Source organism: Octopus sinensis, linkage group LG3 (assembly GCF_006345805.1).
Source record: "Octopus sinensis linkage group LG3, ASM634580v1, whole genome shotgun sequence".
NCBI classification, from domain to species: Eukaryota; Metazoa; Mollusca; class Cephalopoda; order Octopoda; family Octopodidae; genus Octopus; species Octopus sinensis.
In genome coordinates this window covers 90,255,343-90,267,824 of record NC_042999.1, presented here as the reverse complement: position 1 = coordinate 90,267,824, position 12,482 = coordinate 90,255,343, and the positions used below count along the sequence as shown (strand labels likewise).

General features: G+C 31.3%; 1 protein-coding gene across 15 annotated transcripts in view; it reads left to right on the top strand.

Moving 5' to 3' along the window:
• LOC115209646 (MAP kinase-activating death domain protein) overlaps window positions 1-12,482 on the top strand; it is a 185,654-nt gene that overhangs the window by 154,022 nt on the left and 19,150 nt on the right. For 6 of the 15 annotated variants that reach the window (XM_036501146.1, XM_036501145.1, XM_029778107.2 and 3 more), the window contains 2 exons: window positions 298-306; window positions 953-1,025. The exons of 2 other annotated variants lie outside the window; for them this stretch is intronic. In XM_036501146.1, coding sequence (XP_036357039.1) covers window positions 298-306; window positions 953-1,025 — 82 coding nt within the window. Of the gene's footprint in view, window positions 1-297; window positions 307-952; window positions 1,026-12,482 lie in introns of those variants that run through there. 7 more of the 15 variants (XR_004998263.1, XM_036501151.1, XM_036501152.1 and 4 more) reach the window with 3 other exon arrangements.

Below are 12,482 nucleotides of genomic sequence, written 5' to 3'. Positions count from 1 at the left end.
CAGAGAAGCTAGATTCTATGCCTAATCAGTATCGGAGATAAATTCCTTGCCCTATTACTGATTCAAAAATCAGTTTGCATTCAATTATGCTTTCAATTCTCTATGTCTTTTGTTTGATCGTCAATTGATGTTTTGTTTTTGAAAATCTGAAGGAAGATATAAGCACCTTAACAAGCTGGGCTTACGTTACTGTAATGTTGCAGCTAATGTTGTTGCTAATATGCTGGTTAATATGTTATCTTTTTTTTTCTCTCTCTTTCTCTCCCTTCATCCCGCTGTATCGGCTGCTGGGGGCAGGATTTTGAGGTAATGGCTTATGGTGTCTGTCATTTGTAGATCACTCTTCACTCTACAACTTACCCTTTCTTTTTACTCCACACACTTTTGCTTCTTGTCTACATTTTCTCCCAATTTTTTTTTTTTAATTCATAGAGACATTTATTTGGATTGTTATGTGTATGAACACAACTATTACTGAAAATCATTTTTGTTTCAAACTAGTGCTTGCCCTCTCTATGCTTTTCAGTTTATTTTAATTTGGTATGTTGTTTGTATGCTTATTTTACACCTGAGTTGAATCAATGTTAGAAGTTGTGATTGCTTTACTAGCACCTTGCAAATTGTCAGGAAAAATATTATATGACCTGATTTGATAAAATCCTATATTCAGCAAAATACATTGGTTATAGTGGGTATAAATTTTTAATTCAATTTAATGACATTTAAATATCCACATTAATCAAGATGTTGATTAAATAAATTCTAATTTTCCTCTTGGCACCTATTTTTCCCTTTCATTTGCATCTGCTAGATTTATATTGCTTATATGTAGTTTGTAGAGCTATTGTTTTGTTCAGTTCAATTAGTCAGTGTGAGCCACTTATCCTCTTTGTCCACAAGTGGTATACTTTTGTGAATCAACAGCTTTAAGTTGCTTCGTTTTTATTTTCAGTTCTTTATTGAGCTATGTCGTGTCAAGAAATGTTTCACACAGAAAGGAGGCATATTTGTACTAGAGGAGTTTGGTAAGAATTAAAGACTAACTCATTTTTGTTTTATTGCTTCTAGCTTCCGCTTTGGATGCAAACATTCCATTATGCACCAAATGATATCTAATTGCATGTTACTACCAAACATTTTGCCAGCGCATGCAAAATCCTTCCATTTTATTATCATCATACCTTTAAAACTACATAGGTTTAAGTCTTCTAGAAATTTGAGTTAGGGCATTTGGAGTTTAAGATTAAATCCTACATCCATTGAAATCCTTTGGTAGAAAGAATATCTATTTAATCAAGTAAACATTTGAATTAAGTTAAATTTGCAGTTATGTTGAAGACTAATAAATAAACTTTTATCTTATACTTTGGAGTATATTATTGTATATACATGGTATAAACTGAAATTAAATTCTAAGGTGCGTAATTTTTTTTTTTAAGAATTAATAAAGATTAACAATTGAGGCTGTTAAATAGGCTAGTAACAAATAGGTCATGAATACAGTCAAACATGAAACTTTATTTTATTGTGCAAAATAAACTTAACTGAAAAAGCAATTAATTCACTCTTCAATGTAAGTGGTTAATTATAGCATTAAACTATTTACTCTAACAATTCAGATAAATATTTAAATCTGTTGCTCATCCAACATTGATAGTTTAGAGAAGCTGATATAAACTTTGCTTTAAAGCATTATATTAACTTGAATGTATCTATAATTTGTTTGACTTCTGATTTCACCTTCATTACTCCTAAACAGCTATATTCAGAATGGTTTGATCTTGACAAAATTGTTATATGCTTGTATGCATTTTGTTCAGTTTGGGACTAAACGCAGAAACTAAAGGGCCTTACAGATTGGACAATAATTCAAGCCTTATATCTAATAAAGATTCATAAGTTCAAGTAATAATACATAAACCTAGCAAATATAGCATCTGACAAAGGACAGAGATTACCATTCAAACTGCAGTGATTTAAAAAACTGAAAAATGGTGAAGTCAGTAGATTGATATATTCTTCTATCAGTACAATAATAACTTACCTAAACATTGTCAGATTATAGGCACAGGCATGGCTGTCTGGTAAGAAGCTTGATTCCCAACCACTTGCTTCCAAGTTCAGTCCTACTGTGTAGCACCTTGGGCAAGTGTCTTCTACTATAGCCTTGTGAGTGAATTTGGTAGACAGAAACTGAAAGAAGCCCATCATACATATGCATATATCTATGTGTGTGTCTTTGTATATGTAATTGTCATCCACCTCTGCTTGACAACCAGTGTTGGTTTTGTTTATATTACTGTGACTTAGCTGTTCAGCAAAAAGTGACTGATCGAAAAAGTACCAAGCTTTAAAAGAAATAATAACTGGAGTCAGTTTGTTCAACCAAACCCTTCAAGGTGGTACCCCAGCATGGCCACAGTCCAATGACTGAAACAAGTAAAAGATATATAGCCAGCTTTTGTTAAATTACATGTGATTTATAAATTGAAAATACAGCTATATTGAATATTATATTTTTATGATAAATCAAATTACATTGTTTAATCCCATAATTCCTTTCACAATTGTTTTGCATTAGTAAACATTAGATTATTAATCCAGGCTTTGGAATTCTTTTGAATTACTTAAATGCAACTCCCTTTAAGTTTCCACTATACCAAGATATCTTTATAAGATATAACATATTCTGAGTGGCCCATGTTATTATTGTTGTAACAGAAAACATATTTAACTACAATCATTGATCAAAGATATGAAAACAATCACATAAGAAACACAGTAATACAAAACATTACATAAAAATCGTAATGTTTGTTCTATTAATAATATTCTGATTTGCTTTAGTTATCTACATTCTTTGTTGTCAAATTTGTGGATGAAAAGAACTGGTGCAATTATGAAGTTGTTACATTTATGAGAAAATTGTAAAGCTGTCATGATGTCTACCATAATGTGTTGTGTAAAAACAAAAATGAGAAAAGTCAAAAAGGTAATTAGTAACATTTTGATATTTACTTGTATCACCAATGGTGAACAAGAGCATCATTTCTCATGAACTCCCAATGGATCACTCACTGGTCCAATATATTTCTGATAGCAAGAATGGCAGAGGATTATATTAATTCCATGCAGAACAAATATTCTTTTCTACTCTAGGCACAAGGCCTGAAATTTTGGGGATGTGGGCCCAGTCAATTAGACTGACCTGAGTACGCAACTGGTACTTAATTTATTGACCCCGAAAGGATGAAAGGCAAAGTCAACCTCGGCAGAATTTGAACTCAGACTGTAAAGACAGATGAAATACTGTTAAGCATTTCACCTGGTGTGCTATCGTTTCTGCCAGCTTGCTGCCTTTCCATGCAGAACAAATATTACAAGGAATTTTATTTGAAAAGCATCAGTTATTTGATTATTTTGCCCATATTTTATATCCTTCCCTGATAAACATTGGTGAAAGATGTACACATGCAAAGCCACACAGACTCATATAAAAATAAATAAAAAGAGCTTCTGCACCAGAGCCATCTATCAAATTCTACTCACAAGGTATTGGTTAATTCAAGGCTATGATAGAAGACACTTGTGAAGGGAACTTCTTAGCAAACAGTTATATGTCAGCCCAGATGATATGTAGTAGATGTTCAAATTTATTGAGTTGTCACAAAATGTTATAATTCTCTTCTATAATAATATCATTGTTCAATATATTAGTTATTGACTATGTATAGAGGAATAACATGAGCATAGATAGGTTGAGAGAAAACTGACAAGAAAATGAAACATTAAAGTACTGTTGATGACCATGTTATTTGTATATCTGTCTTTTCATTGTGTGAAAGAAATTTCACTCTTTAACTCAGGTAAAATAATGAAACCTGTGTCATAAGAATGTTTGGATACATTTTCATTATATAATGAATGTATTAAAAATTGCCCTGCATATACTAGTTACATATATGCATGAGTGTGTGTGTGTGTGTGTATAGAAAGACAATAGAAAGTTCGATGACTAAATTTCATAAGTTTGAAGAAGATAAACTGGAGTATAAGATTTAAATAATGTAAGTGGGTAATGACAAATTGTCATGAACTATTTGTTATTCAAATATGGCATCAATGTCCATTATTAAATATAGACTGACAACAAGTTCTATAGGTTAAGTTAGGGAAATCAAGAAGTATTAAAAAGCTAACTAAAAATAGAATGCATAGAGCATTAAAAAGCTAACTAGAAATAAATATGCAGTGAGAAAAAAAAATACAGTATTAGTCTATGATTAATATTTCATATTTCCTGCAAGAACAGGGGGACCAGTCTAGGCATGTTTTAGTTAACTCTGATACTTCAGTAAAACATAACCTTTACCATTCTTGCCAAAGCAATGATGAATGAATCACTGATAGATGAATAGAACTATATAGTATTTTACTTTAACACCTTGCTGTTTATTAGACTTAGCAGTAATGTATTGAGATTTCAAATCAGAATGATTCTTCCAGAAGTCTGTAGTTTCTTTGGAATGTGACAACCAGCAAAGAAACCTGTTATAGTTCCATTGCATATACAAGGGTTGTTTTCCAACCCCAGTCAATGGAAGTTCATGTAGCACTGCAGTATTTATATAGAGATTGATGCATGTGACATACACATGTCAAAGCTGCATGTGAAATGAATGCAACCAATCGATTTATACATATATATATGTGTGTGTGTGACCAAAATAAAATATGTTATATGAAATGTAATGCTTGTAGATTAAATAATTCAATGAGATAATCCATTTAAATGAAACAGTTAAATTAGAGTTTAAAAAATATAATGAATAAAAATGAGAGATTAATTTTTCTGAAATACGCTCAGAATTGTTTCCCTGAAGAGAGAATTAGTTTATCAGTAACCCTGTCTTTATTACAAGGTCTGTTGTTCTAAAATTTAAGACAGATAATTATATAGACCCCAAGAAATTTATTGATAGTGATTTTACTGTAATATTGAATAGACCAGGCAACAGTTAGGTTCCCCTTTCTGTGGTTGTTGGAGTGACTGGGCATTTGGGGAATTAAAAGGAATTAGTCCTCAATAAGAGAAAGGCAGCTGGATAGATAGTAAAAGTATTGTTAGTGTTTGCAAAAATTCAAATTTTATTAACTGTATACTATGTACCATCACTAGTTCCTTCACACTTTAATTTTTTCATTGATTAATTTTTAGTTTGAATTGGTACAGGTGAGTGGTTGCAGTGAACATGAACAGATAGAAAGTTCCAAAGAAATATCAGGCAAAGGATCTATTATGGGATCATCAAGATAAGACAATTTAATGTTGTAGAGTGGAGGACTGAGCCAAGTAAATTTACATTGGGATAGGGACAGAAGTTTTAATATCATTGATTATCAAGTTGAAGATTACACTAGATATATTTGAATATACATTTGAATGGATGAGGATTTACTCTTTTTTAATTTTAATTCAATTCATTGCTAATATATTAATTAAATTTGTTCATATAATCAAAATTTTAACATTGTTTTATATCTTATAATAATTGTAATTTCATCTAAAACTTTAGGAAACATTTAAAAAGTTAAATTTTACTACAAAATAATTCAATATTTGAAATGAATAATTTATTTCATTCTAATTAGAATACTTATAATTGAAAATTTTCACTTAATGTTTCTTCTAAAATGTAAATTTTTGTGTTCCTAGCTGATTCAACGAAAATAAATGTTTGACATCAAACTTAAACAGAAACCCATAATTACTACCATCTAAGCATAATATGCATTTTAATGTAGTTTAATCTTCAGATATTTAATTGATTATTAGATTTCAAATGTTGATAATTAGTATATTGAATCTAATATTAATTATTGATTATCAATGTTGCTCCAACAGAGTAATATCAATAATATGCAACTGAACATTTATGTAAAAGCCAAAACTAGACAAATTCAACATTATATGAATATAAGCATTAGTTCTGTGCAGTGTTATACTGGTAATAGACAACTGAGACAGTGAACTAGTAGAATGATTAAAGCAATGGATCAAATGCCCTTCAGAATTTGATTATGGCTCTTTGTTCTGAATCCAGTCACACTAAGAGTGGCTTAGCTTTTCATTCCCATGGAGTTGATAAATTGAAAGTATTATCAAGTACTGGAGTTGATTTATAATCCTACAAGGTATCTTAGATGGCTTGATGCAAACGGAAAAAAAGAAAACCCATAGGTTTGAAAGATGTGTTGAAAGTATTGGGTGATAAATATAATGATAATGGCAATAATGTTAAAGGAAACAAAATGTATTGTTATTAATGACAATAAAGAATAATACTATATTCATATTAAGAGAGGTTTTAGGTGGTATCTCTGGGGGGGGGGGGTATTAACAACAATATAATTGTGTGTAGCTTGGGCTGGAGGGAGAGTAAGAAATGAGAGTGAAGAAAACAAAAAGCTGGAAGAGTAAAGAACTCTATAAAAAGTTGGGATCATAAGTGGTGTGGGATATGGAGGTAGCCATGGTTGAAGTCTGTAACTTGTGTGTATATCATTTTCTTCTTTTTGTATGAAGAAAATTTAATCAACGGATAACAGGGTGAACCTACTGACTGCTCAGTGCAATACAGGAGCTATGGTTTACAAAGTAGAGGTAGTATCAACCAACACTGTGAAATTGGGTTGACAGAGAGCTCTTTCAAGGTCAAGCTGAATAACCAAAGATTTTCTTTTAAGATCTAGGAAAGATGCAGTACCACAATTTTTAGCCAGTTATATATGGCAATTAAAAAAGTATGCGATGTCTTTAAACACCTGCTGAATATTGCTGGAAAGATCTGGGCTGTATCTCAATAGCAGTAGATGTAGGCTGTACATGGCAGAGACAGCGATCTGTTTATAAAGAGCTCATATGACCCAAGCTCTTTCCTTATCTCAGAAGGTGAAATTTTTTAATAATGCTCTCATGAGTGTAAACGTATTTTAGCAATGTAGTCATGTCCACTTTGCACTGAAGAGCAACATACACCACAAGCTACAGGCATCACCCATAGCTTTCCTCCATCCCATTCTACCTCTTGCCCCAAATCTTTATAGGGATCCCCAACCCTTCTGCTCCCCCTCAAACCCCATCCACACATGCAATCACACACAGACAACCCCTCAAATTTACTAACAAAATTTACTCTTTATTACTAATAGTATTATTAACATAAATAACAAGCAAATTGGTTTCCTTGGTCATTATTTTTACCACCCATTGCTTTTAACACATCTTTCAAACTTAAGGGTATTCATCTTCTTTTCACAATTTGACCTTTAACACGAATCTATGGGAAATAACTCATACTTTCATATATTTATGTAGATCTTCACCCTATATTCCACTAAAATTTCATTTTACTATCACTAAGTGACCTTAGTGTATATGTACCTCCAGTGCAAAAGTGGCTATATGCTTCTTGCCAACATGTTTGAAAAGACTTTGCTGTTGTCTCATGGCAAAATTCAATGTAAAAACTGATGGTAACATTCTGACCACTTACATGCCACGACCTGTAATATATTGATGGTAAAATTTATATACTTATATATATATATTCCATTCATTCATTATTATGTGTTTTTCCATGATATCATGGGTAAAACAAATACATCATTATAGTGTTTGTTTTTAATGAAAGACCATTCTACTACTGACCCTTATCTTTTTTTTTTTTGTGAAGTAAGGATCTCTTATTTCATGCATTTTTTGAAGACACTAAACTGGCAGCTCATTGTTTTTGTCAGGAGTAATGACAACAACAATATTGCTTATAACTTGTGATTTTCAGAGAGGCACACATGTAAACAAATATACGTGTGCACACACACATGAGATTATTTCAGTTTTTATCCACCAAATCTACTCACAAGTCTTCTGTTGGCCCAGGGCTATAATAGATTTGCAAAAGTACTGTGCAATGGAATGAACCCAAAACCACAAAGTTAGAAAATTCACTTCCACTTAGCCATCAGAGCCTTTCTGGTGTGGAATACCTTATATTACTTTAATGAAGCCAATGGGAATGCCTCTATATGGTCACTTGATCTGCTAATAATAGAAGCTAAATTTGCTTTAAATCCCACTATCTTCAGAGTATGACAAATTTTAGATAGCAAAAATAATAATATTGATTCCAGCAGTTGATGCTCATTTTATCTACACTGGAAGGATGAAAAATGAAGTCTAACTAAGAATGTAAAGGTACTTAAAGAAATATTGCACTGTGATTTGTCCACAACTCTATTGATCTTGTCATCACAACCACTGGAAGTCTATGTGGTCTTATAGCCTGCTAGAAATAGCCACTAGATCTTTAGATTACACTCTACTATCTTAGAAACAGATGATTTATGTAATTCTGGTTATAGCTGGAATGCCTTTGAACATATATATCTGATTAGGGCTAAACAACAAGCATCCACCATTAAGACGCTATGACTTACCATTAAACTGACCTCAGATTCTCACATAATCACCAAGAAGCCTCACCTCCTACTACAAACCAACAATGAAGCCAACCTCCATGAGGTTGCTCAACCTGCAAGAAACAGCAGCCAAATATTCCTCACATCACACTTTACTCTTTTAAAAAGGAATGTTACATTGAACACTGTAGTTATAGGTGTATAAAAAGACAGGAATGTTACTGTTGAAATGCTTTTCATTATAGATCTTCTTAGTTCAGGGTTAACTTAGGCTCAAACAATAAACATATGTCACATTGATAAAGCGAGTTTCTTCATGGTTTCTTTATCTACTTGTAAATAGTAGACAAATTTCCCTGAAATCATGCCCTCTCATCTTCAAAACTTGATACATTGGTTAATTTTGTCTAAGGTGCACAATGTCTGTTAAAAATAAAATATAAAAAAAGATGAGGTGAAAACAACTGGAAAAGTTTGCTCAATCAGTTCCAACCAGCACCTAAATAATAATATAGTATTTTAATAATGCAACACAGTTTATGATAGGTTTTTAATTTATCTTTTAGACAATTCAACCTTCATTATTAACATTATTATAATAACATTTTAAAATATAAAGCTGGAGCATAGTTAAGGAATTGTTTTGCTATTTTAAACTAGTAACCAATTAATATGAAAAAATATTTCATTAATAATCTTTAAGCTAAAGTCAGATGTAACATTCAGAAACCTCTCCAAAACAATCAACAACTAAAGATTTATATTTTTCTTTCATGTTGCTAACCCTTTTCATTATTCTCTAAATTTTTTTTGTCTTCTACTTTTTTTAAATTCTATTCTTTATAAAGTTCAATCTAATCTAAGTAATATTTATTTTTTGTTACATTTTTTTCCCATGGGTTATTGAATTATACTTTCTATCTTACCAACTCCTAAACAGCATTTGATTAATGAAACTGATTTCTTTTGAATGATGATTTATTGTTTCAGCTTTTCTCATAAAAAATCCTTTTTTACCAACAGAATTTATATTTTCACGTGATTAAATAATGAACCTATTACAATCATGTGAAGGCATTATATTTATTTATTTATTTATATTAGTTCATTTATTGCTAATTAATTCTTGTATCCTAATTTCAGAATGTCAGTGAATATATATTTACTTGGGTTACACAATTCCACAAATATTGCTAAATTACACATTCCCTTATTTCCACAATTCTCTTGAGTAGTTTAAACAATTTTTGTCAAAACCTTGTTAACATTTAGAAATTATTTTAAAATAATTTAGAAAGATATTTCCTTAATATTTTACTTTAAAATCTTTTCTTCAATCACACTTATCAAAATTATAATATACTTCTAATTTAAGCAAAATATTCAATAAAAATTACTCATAAAAATGTAATTAAAATAGCTTTGTAAAGTGACTGCTGCTTTTTATATTTGTATTTGGGCTTGTTCTAGTAAGACCTTATAGCTAGAATAAGAAAGAAGTAGGGTAACTAAGGTAAGACTGTAAGAAGCATTTTTAATAAATGTAATATTGTATGATAGTGAAACACTAGCATTGAATGTGAAGGATCTCCACTGAAGAAGAGAAATGAGTTAGGTGTGATCTATAAGATGCTTAAAGTTTAACTTACATGGAAGATGGAATTAAGAATATTAGCTAAAATGGGCAGAAGAGACAACTGAACTGCTATGAACAGGTTATGTAAAAGAACAAAGAGCGTTACATAAAAATATGTATCATGCACTGACATTGGAAGGTAGCTAGGACAAAGATATGGGAGGAAGTGAAAAAGTCTGATCTCAAGGAATTCACAAATTAGATAGCTGAAAAATAGGACAAGCAATATTTAGCCATATCACAGACTAACCCAACCTATGCCAGTATGGGAATAGACATCAAATTGATGAAGATAATGACAATCTTCATAGAACAAAAATATTTGCAGTTTGACATTAATATGTTGTTAGGTAACATCACTTATCTCTTGAGTTTTTGTCAGATTGCACCAGAGCAGTATATGCTAATACCACTTTCACTGACCTACACTTTACCAACTTTTACAAAACCCAAATTCCACTCTTCATTCTATAGATTAAAGACCAACATGCTGTCTCTTTAAACACTGGTTTTGTGTAGATAATACTCTTTTAGTCCTTATTCACCTTGTATACCTAAATGTCATTAACATGTAACTTAAATATTTCATACCAAACTTGCATTGTTTCCATAGTCAGAGACCCCAGAAATATCTTCCAATGAGGACAAAGTAATCTAGTACTTGTCAGCAGCACAGAATCACAATCATTGCTCATGTCCAGGAAATACTCTTGTATCTCATTCTCTCGTGGGTAGAAGGTGGGAGAAAGTGTGCATGACATACGGAAAGAGATAAGTGTGTCAAGGGTCCAGAGAAGCTGTGAGAGGAAGATTATTACAGGCTAAGAGAGTAGTGGGGTGCCATAGAAGATGGAGAGGAATAGAATAGTGAATATTGAGCTAATGAAGAAGTTGTTTGGAAAGGCTAGTAAAATAGAGACAAGGTTGGAGGAACAGTGCATAAATACAGTAAGCACAGTGAGAGAAACGAGAAACTGGAGGGGACTATTGATGTTGGGAGAGAGCAGGATAAATGCAGTGAAAGCATCCTACAAGATGGCAGGCTAGGAAGCACTGGACTGATGCAGTAAAAGCCTTCCAACTACTCTCTTTGTTCACTTTCTGCAATAATTGCCTGAGAGAGTGGAGTTTCTTCCATGTAGCATGTTACCAACTGTTACAGTACATTTTGTCTTTTACCAGTTATCCTGAATAGTTACATATTTTTTAAAGAAACATATCAATTATCTACAATGCTGTTAGTATACATTTCATATAACTATCAATTTCCAGATTTCAGCATTTTATGATTAACTGAACTCCTGTCTCCTAAAATGATAATAATTTAACTTCTCAACTGTGTCTGAAAATATTTTTTTAAAACCTTATAATGTTACCTTAAATAATCAGTAATTGACTTACTACTAGAAAAATAAAATAAAATATCATTCAAGTACAGATTAAATTGCCATATCCCTACTCCTAAATTTGTGGACTTGTTCCTAAGTTAGAAATTACTATTAAGTCTCTAATAAGCAATTATCACAAAAATTACTTCATACTTTCAAGAATTTAAAACTTAATATAGATAGGGAGTTAATATTAACAAATATTACAGATACATTTCTACAATATAAACTATACCCTCAATATTTTACATTCTTTCATAAAATTATTATAAAAGTGTGTTTTACTTTTCAGTTATTCAGGATGCTTTCCATTGAAAAATTTTCTTTGTTTTCAGTAATATGTAAATTAGAAGTCTTTTCGGAATCTTTCAAGACTGCACAAGCTATCAGAATGTATAAACACTCTGAAATACTTGCAATATAAGATATCTGTGACCTCCATGAAAGTCAGAACTAATCCAGTTCAAATCTATTGTTTTTTATTGTTATTTTGCAGAACCATTAATTGGGAAATAATATTAGCATGAAAAGTGATTTTACAATTCAGTGCCAAGATTGAAAAAGTTTTAGAAAAAATACAATATTCGAAAGGCAACAGCTATGAAGGAATTGGCTACATCTCTTCAGTGCATAATTTGAACCCTCTTTGGGTCATATATTACATGACCAAGTAATTTATAATCTAGAATTCAGGAGTGTGTCAGAAATAACATGAGAGGGCAATTGTCATGGTGTATATAAAATTCAAATGAAAGACTGAAGAGAAAGTAAAAGATAATCAGTTTTGTGTAGCATGTCTCTACAATTGGCTGCACAATCTAATCCCCTCCTAGATTCAGAACCATAAATTACAAAAATATCTTTTATGAAAAGATGATCTATCACTAATTAAAGACTGTATTTTCTAGGAATTTCTGATCTTAAAACTTTTTAAAATAGAAACCAGAATATTCTATGTAGTAAAAATTGTTGCATAA